At 40.1% G+C, this 12,290-nt stretch overlaps 1 protein-coding gene across 1 annotated transcript; it reads left to right on the top strand.

Annotated features, from left to right (window-relative positions):
• The first annotated feature begins 432 nt into the window (after positions 1-432).
• On the top strand, positions 433-8,158 carry KCNJ8 (potassium inwardly rectifying channel subfamily J member 8). The gene is made up of 3 exons (XM_082421104.1): positions 433-785; positions 1,617-2,057; positions 7,088-8,158. The coding sequence occupies exons 2-3, from the start codon at positions 1,684-1,686 to the stop codon at positions 7,986-7,988; spliced, it is 1,275 nt and encodes a 424-aa protein (XP_082277230.1). The 5' UTR covers positions 433-785; positions 1,617-1,683; the 3' UTR covers positions 7,989-8,158.
• The last annotated feature ends 4,132 nt before the right edge of the window (positions 8,159-12,290 follow it).

Below are 12,290 nucleotides of genomic sequence, written 5' to 3' on the forward strand. Positions count from 1 at the left end.
GCTTTGGCTGGTGAAGAAATACGTCAATACGAAGTGGGTTTCAGAACACTTCTTCCACTTATCCCTACTAGACGGAAATTTAATGTAAATCAGTATGTGTGCACACAGCATAGACGCGTCAGAAGACTATTTTCTGATCTCTATATCTGGTTTTATGTAACCTGAAGTAGCACAGATATCTACCCAGGTTAAAAAAAAAAAAAAAAATCTCTTTACGTCAGTGAACTCGAACTCAGAAGGTTCTCTCCCCGGAGCTGGGAGCCTTTTAAAGACATGCGTGTCACGCTGGCTGCAGGGGGTCGCAGCTACTGGGAAAAGGGCTCGTTCTCCAGGCCCCGCCCTCCACCCCCCGTCGCCCCTCCCTCCTCCCCGGGACTCGCCTCTCCCCCACCCCCTCCCTCCCTCATCTCTGCAATTTCGGCCTCAGAGGTCTGGCGCGCGTCAAAGCCCGAAGTGGGAGGCTGATTTGTGGAGCATCACCACCCCCCCCCAGTTCCTCTCCCCAAGCCTCTCCTCCGCCGTCGGCAGCGGCCAAGGGATAGAGCCGAGCAGGGGGAGGGGAAGAGCGACACCCATCCCCCTTCCTCCAGCCCTCCCCGCGTTCAGATTCAGCTGCACCTTTTATTATTTTAACTCTTCTCCCTAGGACGCGCGGCCCCCGGATCTGTCCCTCCGGCGGTCGCGGTCCCCGCTCCCGCGCCCGGAGATGGGACAGCGAGGGACCTGCTCGCGGTCGGCCGGCGTGTGCGGGGAGGTGCGGCCGCGGCGCCCGCTGCCCAGAGTCTGTAAGTTTCAACGCTCCTCTAAGCGGAGGGGAGGGGGAGGCTGAACGCGTCCCCGCAAATGATTGAAAATGCAGACCACGGGCGAGGTTGACAGCGTCGGATGGAATTTCGGGGCACACTCTTTTTTAATTGACTCTCTCTGCCGCCCGCAGGCTATTGTCCGGGGTTTTTCCTGCAGTTTGTATGTTTGATCCCTTCGTCGTCAAGAAGTTTTCAAGCTATTACATTATGAGTTCCACTGGGATTTTTTTAAAAAGGAATGCAACTCACACTTCTTTCAAATTTAAAATACCTCTACGTGATTTTCAGGTTACATAGCACATTGCTTATTATTATTTTGTCGAATTACAAGAAACATTCATACTGCGCAGGAGCTCACGGCCTTTGCCTATGTCTAAAAATAACAGAAAAAGAATTTCCCCTCTTTACTTTTAATATTGCTACATCATGTGAATAGTTTAGTAAACAGATCCTTAATTTTCCTCATAGACCTCGCGTGCTGGTATCCTCGCACTAATCTCCAGACGCGGGTAATTTCAGAATTATCACTGAGCCCGCTGTTTACAGGAAGGCTGCTGGTTTTGCTGAACTAAGGCTGTGCTCTTATGTGTTCAAAACGATAAGGAATATTAAAACAGTTCTGGTTCAGACCGAGTGATTTTCCCGGGATCCAAGAACTCAAGCACTAACTAGGCTCGTGTTTAGATTAATAAGATCATACCTTTAGCTTTGCACGTCACCTGGAATGTATAGACACACCCCTACGTGCAAGGACTGAAGAGGTGAGGAAATAGGGGGGGAAAGTTTTTAATCTTCGTTTCCCTGCTGCAGGACGGGTCCCGAGGGAAGGAGAGGCAGGTCGGAGACAGGTGTACAGGCTGGCTATGGTGACGGCACGATGTTGGCCAGAAAGAGCATCATCCCCGAGGAATATGTGCTGGCGCGCATCGCCGCGGAGAACTTGCGCAAACCGCGCATCAGGGACCGCCTGCCCAAGGCCCGCTTCATCGCCAAGAGCGGGGCCTGCAACCTGGCGCACAAGAACATCCGGGAGCAAGGACGGTTCCTCCAGGACATCTTCACTACCTTGGTGGACCTGAAATGGCGCCACACCCTGGTCATCTTTACCATGTCGTTCCTCTGCAGCTGGCTGCTCTTCGCCATCATGTGGTGGCTGGTGGCCTTTGCCCACGGGGACATCTATGCTTACATGGAGAAAAGTGGGATGGAGAAAAGTGGCTTGGAGTCCACCGTGTGTGTGACTAATGTCAGGTAAGAAGGCAGCGGGATGAGGCAGGGGTGGAAAACAGTACAGAAAAAAAGATGAAACTGTCCTTTCTCTCTTCGCTCTGTTATTTTGTTGCAAGTGAACTAAAGAGTTTGTTTCAGTACCTTCGGAAGCAAAAAAGTAAAAACATAACAACAACAAAACCAATCCAATGTATTAAAATTCTTTTCAGATGCAGCTTTATGGATGACGAGTCTTTGGAAATGTAGCGCTTCAATCCTTTGAGCTGGCCTTGAAAATATTATACCAGTTATTTTAAAATGGTTGTGGTTCAAAGGATTCCACAGAGTGCCTTCCTCAAAAAAAACACATACTGAGTTTTCAGTCTGAAAAAGCTGCTGTCCATAGTTCCAGCATCCACAAGGCAATATCTCTGATCAACAAAAAATATTGTGCAAATGCTAGTAATGTTTTTCGACAACTTCTCTTACCAGTGACATTTTCAGAAATAATGAGAAAAATGGGAAAACACTGGTGGAGAGGTGTTCTAGATAAAAAAATAAAAAATAAAAATCCACCAGAAATGAAATAAACATAAGCCCTTCTTTATCAAGATTATCTTAAATAGCTGATTGCTTGCATTGAATTCCAAAATTATAAGTTATGCTAAGGTTCAGAACTAGAAAAAAAATATTTTTTAATGGAGATTGGTCCAAATTTTTAATGGAAGAGATTATGTAGAAGTGACTTAATGTTGTGGTTTTCTCTAAAAGTTTTAGTAGGATAGGAAGACAGTTCTTAGATTGCCCTGATTTTGCTTTTTTCTCTTATATCGTAAATATTTCAAAGATAAGTAAAGTGAATTTGATTTCAGTGATTCTCCTCTCATGGTTTCACATGGCCTAAGAACATTTACTTGGAGTGATTTGTCTCTTGTTTTGTTGGAAGATGGAAAAAGATAATATCAATTGCAAAAATATGCACTTTGCAGCGAAACATTAGTAGTAATACTAGCAACTTTTCCAGGACCTTTTCTCAATAATGTTCCAAATTCACATAATTCATAAAGCAAAGCAACTGAGCAAGCACCATTCTTCCAGGAAACTGTAAATAATAAGACCTTTGCTGACCCTGAAATCTTATGAAATTAACATACCACTGCAAGAAGCAGAAACTCAGACTGTAAACTTGTCCATCCTTCCATTCCCTGAATAGTTGCAATGCCAGCTTATCAAGGGAGGTTGCAGTATTTGTCGTAGAGATCACATGTCACAGATTTCAGCTCAGATTTTGAGGAGAAAAAACTAAATTGAATCGATCCATTGCCTTTACCATCGAGTTAGATATTATTTTCCTGTCTTAAACTTGTCACAAACTTTTGGCTCAAAGAAAATATAGGTGAAGAATGTAGGTGATCATCAGTACACCAAATATAAAGGAACAAAATACTGTGTTTAACAGGTATATGTAGGTCAGATATCATTATCTATAATATTTCTCGTTAAGAAATTTATTGGCACTGATGGTGAATCATTTTCGTATCAAGGTACATTTTTAATGAACATGAAGTAGATACACATAAAAAGAGATAAAAGAAACAGAAATGATAAACCTTAGAAAAGTAAAGGACAGATTTTATTCACAAGACAAATATACTGGCTTTTCCTGTGGGAAAAAAGTCATTAAGCAATTTATTAAAGATATGTCATCAAAAGTGAGATATCTTCAATGAGTTTGTAAAAGAACTTGACAGAGTGCACTGGTTATTAAAAGCTGTTTTACTGCTAGCTTTTATTGTTCAACAGGAGGTGTTCTGAGGCATGTTTATCCCCCTGATGGATTCCTGCTGGTTTGAACATTCAATTCACTATGAGAAATGGCATCGCAGATACAAGGAGACACACTTGATTTTATCAGTATGACAGTTTTAGCATTTTATTTATTTATTTTTCATTAGGTGGTTCTCTAAAGCATATTTCCTTTTTTAAAATTTTTATTAAAATATAGTTGATTTAATCTTAGCATTTTAAATTGAACTTCTTACCTAAAAAAATATTATTGGACATCTTGCAAGATTAAAATCTTACTGGTTTTATTTTAACATTGTGGTACTATTTATCCTTCAATGCAACATACAATTTAATCTTAACCAACCGTACATAATACTTTTTCACCAAAAAAAAAAAAAAAATAGAAACAGAAAAATCTCTGTTCTCTCCCAAAGGGGATTTAAAAGATGACTAATAATGTGTCTAATTCTTTGCATTTCCTTTCCTTTCCTTTCATAAGTTCAGTATCTCACCTTGTCATCAGAACCAAAACCAACTGATTGTAATGAATATTCTCCAGTGTATCCAAATAGCATTTAACATTCTCCTTCCAGGCTGGCTCACTTTCCCTTTCATGTGGATGACTTTCTAACATGAGTCAGAAAATAAACCAACATATTTCCTCTTCTAATTCAGCCTCACTCCCTCTGTAGCAGAACAAATGAGCAGTTAAACACTTTCATCTCTTGAGGTTGTTTAGCATGACAGGTGTTCATAAAAGGCTGGGTCTTGCACAGTATAGTGTTTGGAAGTAAGTTCTTTAATAAAATAAACAACATACACAATATGGCACATGAATGACCTCTTAAGCCGTGAAAATGAAACATCTGGGCATATTCATCATTACGCTGCTCCCTGAAGCGTGTATAATTAGAAATCAATGTTGTATCCGTGCCCCTTCTCTGGGGTCTCTTCTTATTCTTTGCCATGTTTTTGGATCATTCAGTATTAGCTCATGTGTAGCTAGTGCAAAAAGCAATCATTGCTTTTCATGAATCTTTTTAGCAACAAAAGAGGTAAGAAAGGCAATTTTCACACTCCATTTAAAAGTTAATTAGAAGAATCAACTATGTTTCAATTAAAAAAATAAAAAATAAAAATCCCTGATTATGAACCTGAATAGAAAAAAAGCACCTGCATGTGCTTGCCTACCATTCACAGTGTCCCGCCAAAGTGCAGTACTTGACTTAGTATTCAAATATTTAAATATTTGGTCTCTCATTGTGTGTGGCATCAATACACAGCTAATACTTTGACAGATGGTCTCTCGTCTATAAAATTAGAAAAGTTTGAAATTGGGGTGTAGGGCAAACACAAGACTAAGACTCTTTCTATTAAGAAGCCACAGCAGTGTAGGATATGTAGTTAAATGAATAAATTAGTGATACGAATAACCAAATGTGGTGCTTCTCAACCAGGCGAGATAAATCAGAATTATCTGCAAGCTTTTCAAAAGTTTTATCCAGGTCCACCCTAAACTACCAAATCAGGGTTTACACTGAGGTAAGGAAGAGAAATGCAGTTTGAAAAAGCTTCCCAAGAGAACCCTGACACTTGTTGGCCCCTTCCCTGTGTTTCTTTCGAAGACTAGGCCAGAATTAAGAGAATTCATGTTCTTATTAATTATGTAATCTTGACACAGTCACTTATCTATCTCTACCTCACATCCTTCCTTTAATAACTTCGGTATTCTCTAGATCACTTAGAGAACAAAATGAGACAATCAGTAAGAAAACATGTTTCATTCCAAATGACACAACATGTTTTTTTTTAATTAAAAATACTAGTATTTTTGAATGATGTGCTTTGTACCACTCTTTAGCACTGTGCTTTCTCTATATAAGGTACACAATCAGTGTTTGTTAGGGAGTATGACTTTAAAGTTGTAAACAATAAAAAGTTCACTTATTACTCAGTACTTCCCATATGACTCAAGTCACTTAAACACAGATAGGCAATAAATAATAGACATCAACCTGGAAGAAAATGTCACAAAGTAAAATAAGCCCATAGATATAAATATGTCCAGGTATTATTTTAATGCTTTCACATAAACAGGCCCATCATTACATGATTTGAAAACATTAATAGAAGTGTATCCCAGAAGCCTGGAGGTAGATGCATGCAGAGAGAGAGAGAGAGAGGGAGAGAATGAACAAGTGCTTGTGTTTAGAACTGGACATTTGATACATTAAGTTGGATAGTCTTTCTAAAAGCCTTTTATAGCCTTTGGACATGGGACTTCCCTGGTGGCGCAGTGGTTAAGAATCTGCCTGCCAATGCAGGGGACATGGGTTTGACGCCTGGTCCAGGAAGATGCCACATGCCATGGAGCAACAGAGCCTGTGTGCCACAACTACTGAGTCTGCGCTCTAGAGCCCGTGCCCTGCAACAAGAGAAGCCACCGCAATGAGAAGCCCTCGCACCACAACAAAGAGTATCCCCCGCTCGCCGCAATTAGAGAAAGCCCACGTGCAGAAACGAAGACCCAAATGCAGCCAAAGATAATAAATAAATAAATAATTTTTAAAAAATAGCCTTTGGACATTGACAGATGAATGGATAAAGAAGATGTGGTGTGTATATATCTGTATCTATATATACATAGATATATACATACAATGGAATATTACTCGGCCATAAAAAGAATGAAATAATGCCATTTTCAGCAACATGGATGGACCTAGAGATTATCATACTAAATGAAGTAAATCAGACAGAGAAAGACAAATATATGATATCGCTTATATGTGGAATCTTTAAAAATGATAGAAATCAACTTATTTACAAAACAGAAATAGAGTCACAGACATAGAAAACAAACTTATGGTTACCAAAGGGGAAAGGGTGAGGGAGGGATAAATAAGGAGTTTGGGATTAACATATACACACTACTATATACAAAATGGATAACCAACAAGGACCTACTGTATAGCACAGGGAACTATACTCAATATCTTATAATAACCTGTAATGGAAAGAATCTGAAAAAGAATATGTATGTGTGTGTGTCTGTGTGTGTGTGTGTATATATATATATATATATATATATACATATATATATATATTTTACTTTGCTGCACACCTGAAACAACTAACACAACACTGTAAAGCAACTATACTTTAATAAAATTTTTTTTAAAAATAGCCTTCGGAGGAAGAAAACGCAAAATTTAACTTAGTCTGTTATTTCGTGTTTCAAAATCTGATCCAATGGCATTGTTTTCTGGTCTCATGTCTTACAGGTCTTTCACCTCTGCTTTCCTCTTCTCCATTGAAGTTCAAGTGACAATTGGGTTTGGCGGGAGAATGATGACAGAGGAATGTCCTCTGGCCATCACAGTCCTGATCCTCCAGAACATTGTGGGTTTGATCATCAATGCAGTCATGTTGGGCTGCATATTCATGAAAACAGCCCAGGCTCACAGAAGGGCGGAAACCTTGATTTTCAGCCGGCATGCGGTGATCGCAGTCCGAAACGGCAAACTGTGTTTCATGTTCCGCGTGGGCGACCTAAGGAAAAGCATGATCATTAGTGCCTCTGTGCGCATCCAGGTGGTCAAGAAAACCACGACACCCGAAGGGGAGGTGGTGCCTATTCACCAACTAGACATTCCCGTTGATAACCCCCTTGAGAGTAATAACATTTTTCTGGTGGCCCCTTTGATCATCTGCCACGTGATTGACAAGCGCAGCCCCTTGTATGATATCTCCGCCACCGACCTCGCCAACCAAGACCTGGAGGTCATCGTGATTCTGGAAGGAGTGGTCGAAACTACTGGCATTACCACCCAAGCGAGAACCTCCTACATCGCTGAGGAGATCCAGTGGGGCCATCGCTTCGTGTCCATCGTAACCGAGGAGGAAGGCGTGTATTCCGTGGATTACTCCAAATTTGGCAACACCGTGAAAGTAGCCGCTCCGAGGTGCAGCGCCCGAGAGCTGGACGAAAAGCCTTCCATTCTCATCCAAACCCTCCAGAAGAGTGAACTGTCCCACCAGAATTCTCTGAGGAAGCGCAATTCCATGAGAAGAAACAATTCCATGAGGAGGAATAATTCCATCCGCCGGAACAATTCATCCCTCATGGTGCCCAAGGTGCAATTTATGACTCCAGAAGGAAATCAGAACACGTCGGAATCCTGACAACAACACAACCCCCAGAAAGTCTTTGATAAGATGTTGAAGAGTTTCTACAGGGCACAGACTGAAACAGAGATGGAACACAATAATTTGTCCTTCTTTATCTTAATGCACTAAATGATATGCATATTCCAACAGCAGCACTTTCTGTGTCAATAAACAGTAACACACAAGGTGGAGGGTTCTTGGCTCACTTGTTTCATCCATGCAGTATTCGCAGAGATAGGCTTAAGTTATGTAGGGGAAATGCTCTCATTTCTCTCAATTTGAAACCCAAGAATTACATTAATAGTAATAGACCTTGAATATGAAAGTGGACCAAGGAATGATGCTGTATGAAATACTTAGCGAGTGACACCACAGTTGTCTCTGTTTCTATTGTTCACTCTGGAAATGTGATAGAATGGGCAGGGGGCCCCAAAATTGTGTTTTTCCTTTCTCTCTTTCTCTCTCTCTTTTTTTTTTTTTTTTTAACTGCACCGGGTAAGAAACCTGAGACAAAAACTGCTTAGTTTTGTTTTGTTCTGTTTTGTTCTGTTGTTTATTTTTTGTTTATTTTTTAAATATTGAATTTTATTTTTTTCTCAAATTGTATATTATAAGCATAACTAGTATTAGGAAAATTACACTAAAATTTTAAGCAGGGACATCTGTGAAATTGGAAAACAACAAAAACTGAGATCAATTCTAGCATGTTTCTACATGAACGTAATTGAATCCACCTAGAAATCAAAATTCCTCTTCCATTAAATCAACTATTGTAGTATAAGGCTCAAAGTTTCAAAGCTAGAAATCACCCCACAATATGATTGATGAAGCAAAGTTCCTGTTAACTTCTCATTCAGAGCCTTGAAAACATGAATAGAAACTTGCAAATCTATTTTTGGATTTCCCACAGAAAAACTGCTTAGTTCTGCATTTTCCCCAATGCTCAGCCAGGTGTCTGCAGTCCTGCTGGGGCTCCCAGCTGCTTAAAGACAAGCCATAGGCGGTACCAGCTGACTAAGAACAACTCACAGAAGAAACATTTAACCTGAAAAGTTTTACCCATTTCCCTGTGAGTTGGAGAAATATTTTTACTAAAAAAAAATTTAAAAAGCTGCTTAGTTCTCATCTACTTCTAAGTGGATTCTCTTAATTCACTTGGTTCTTCACAGTGACCTCCAGAGGTTTCTTTGTCCCCCTCATGGCCACCTGTTGGCAGAACTAGGCAAGGAGCTTTTGGAGAAAAGCTAAGAACATTCCTGTGTCATTTAGGACTGGATTTCCCAAAGGGACAGCTACTTCTCTTGCCTTCTCAGTTCTTGTTGAGAGCCTCCACTATAGTGAATATTTTATTAAAATATTTTCTTTGTATTCACTGTAGTTTTGCAATTTCTCTTTCACAAAATTATCCCTAGTGAAAGCTCAAGGAAAAATACATTTTTAGAGGCATGTGACACAGCGATCACACAATGATGACATTCACCTCTGAGATCTCTCTCTCTCTGAGGGTCCCTCTCTTTGAGATCTGTTGTTCCAAGGGAACTACATTTTTAAAATTTCATGTTGATTTCATTTCATTCAAAGTTTTAGAATGTTCTCTTGGTTTTTCTATTTGAGCTTGATGTATCATGGAAATCCTGTAACCTTTTTTCTTTGCATCTCCCACCTCCCATCTTAAAACTACATCTCCTTCTTAGTAATATCTGAACGCAGGCCTGGCATATAAAGATTTAGCATTATCTCAATTGCTAAAGAGAGATTTTCTATCAACCCTTGATTTAATCATCCTTAGCTCTTGCCTCTTCAAGGAAGGGATGAGGGCACAGGGAGAGAAGTACAAAGCTAGTAAGCTATAGGCTTATTCTCATATTTCACATAGCTAAACATCAGAAAGCTGAGCTCTTGTGTAGCCTTTTACACAGATTTTTGAGGTCTCTATTTTACTTCATCTATGGACATTGGTATATTGAAACATTTCTGTACAGTTTTCAGTTTGCTAAAGAAAAATCTACCTTACTCAGATTTAGCCCACCAGTGATTACAGAGTTGGATAGCAGACCTCCTAGCAGTTCTGGCATAGATGTGGGTCCCCCTCTCCCATCCCAGGGAAACCGGACAGATGCAGAAGGCAACTGCCACACCAGCAAGAAGAACATGCACAGTGCTTACCTGTTGTTCCGTGCAGTGGCAGCTCAACATCTGTGAAGGTGACACAGGCTGTGGGGCAGGTAATGTCTGGACACAGTGGGGCTGAGATGCAGGATTTCTGAGTCCAGGTGATACAGAGATCCTTGGCAGCCAGGGGCAAAACTAGCAATGGAGTTAGAGCAGTTCCACCAGCCACCTTCCAGCTGCAACCAAAGGCTGGGTGCCAAGGACCTGATGGCCATTGATTTCATGGGGAAGTCAGTGGAAGAGCTTGATGGGGCCCCTATGTCAAGTCATGGCTCAGATAAGGACATCATTTAGCTGGTGACAGCCACACCAAACAACAGGTCACATTAATTTCTAAAAATCTACAAGCGTTTTAGAACATTACAATGTTTTCAGAACCTATTTTTGCCAAAATATATTTAACTGGCTAAGCAGTTTTGGAACTATTGAGTTTAGTTTTAGAAAATAAGATTCTTTATATGTGTGCGTGTATATAATTTTGACTTATGTATTGAATTTAAATATTATTTTATATTAAATACTTAGATTCTTCACTTCTGTCCTAGTCATCATACAGCAGCCACAATATTCTTCTAGATCACATTACATCACGCCTCTGCTTAACACCCTCCTACGGCTTTCCATTTTTCTAAAAATGAAAATCAAAACCTTTTCCAGGGCCCACAAGCCACTACATCTTATTACTATCTTTTCCCCTGAATCATTTCCACTCTACCACTCTGGCCTTGCTGTTCTCTGAAACAGAGCCATACATACTTTCATATCATCAGTTTGCTTCTACCAGGAACATTTCCCCAGAAGGCCTCCTGGTTCTCCTCCTGTGATTATTTAGGATTTCTGCTCCAGTGCCATCTCATGAGACAGTGCAGTATAGTGGTTAAGAAAATAGACTCCGCAGTCAGACTCTCTTGGTTTAAATTTCAGTTTTAACACTTAGCATCTGTGAGGTCTTGACAAAATTAATATTTGTGCCTCATTTTCCTCATACATAAAATCAAAATGATTATAGTACCTACCTCATAAGTTGCTGTAAGAACTAAGGTAGCTAATGTATATAAAGGGCTTAAAATAGTTTGATTCATTCACAAAGGACAAAAGCTAGAAATGAAGGACTGCCTTGAAATTAATTGGATTCTTAGTAAATGACATTCAGTGCATTATATTTGTTCTCTAGAACAGAGAAAAAAGATCTTTGCAACATGAATCTGATCTCTAAAAAATTCTGCAGCAGAGACCTTATACCCATACCCAGTTGCTTTTCCTGATTCTTTGATACCTGCCACCTGTCTGTTGTCAAATAGTATAATGTGTAGAATCCTACAAAGTGTAAAGGGAAACATTTTACCTACAGAGGATAGTTCTGGTTTCATGTATCTGTCATTAATTTATTTATCCAGTAATATATATTGAACTTCTACCATGTCTGACATTCACCATCTGGCAAAAAAAACTAGGTGTGTTTCTTCTCTTTATGGAGGAGCGGAAATTTATAAGCAGGTTAGGTGCTGATTCTGCACCCAAATACTTTGAGATGGAAAGTATCAGGAGAGGAAAACTGGCTTAGGTGCCAGACTTGCATGATCAAAATCGAGACCTACCCTTGGTTACTGGGCAGGCGTGGGAAGGCAACAGAAGACCCAGAGCTGTGCCACAAGATAGTTTTGCGGAGAGCTGGGTGAGAAAATCGAACACTGCTCATCTTTAGAACTATCATTTTTTTCCTGCTTTACATTATCCCAGTCCCACGGTTTTATTCTACAATTCCTCATCATTTGCCACTTGGCTCAAGACTTTCTCTGAGTAAAAATCCTGTTCCCCTGGCCTCAGACATTTCTAACTATCTGGTGAAGTGTTTTAACACTCAGGTGTCTCAGAACCAGCAGAGACTTAAAGAGATGACCTCAGTTCCCAAAGAAAGTCTAACTCCCAGAGAAGTTACTAGCCGCTTAGTAAACATGGGGCAGCACTTTTTCCCCTCCATTGGTTGGAATCATTTATTTTTTACTCTTGTTTACAGATTTGGCATTTTCGGAAAAGAAATTTCCTCACGGATAATAAAATAATTATAGATAAAGAAGAAAGAATGAAAAGATATCTGCATCTCTTGGGGTTCCCACCCACAACTTTTGTCATTTTCACCATGTC

Source organism: Balaenoptera physalus, assembly GCF_965194825.1.
Source record: "Balaenoptera physalus genome assembly, chromosome: 13".
Lineage (NCBI taxonomy): Eukaryota > Metazoa > Chordata > Mammalia > Artiodactyla > Balaenopteridae > Balaenoptera > Balaenoptera physalus.

Coding starts and splice junctions, on each gene's coding strand:
- KCNJ8 (XM_082421104.1), top strand. CDS start 1,684: ATGTTGGCCAGAAAGAGCATCATCCCCGAGGAATATGTGCTGGCGCGC. Junction 2,058..7,087: donor GTGTGTGTGACTAATGTCAG/GTAAGAAGGCAG, acceptor CATGTCTTACAG/GTCTTTCACCTCTGCTTTCC.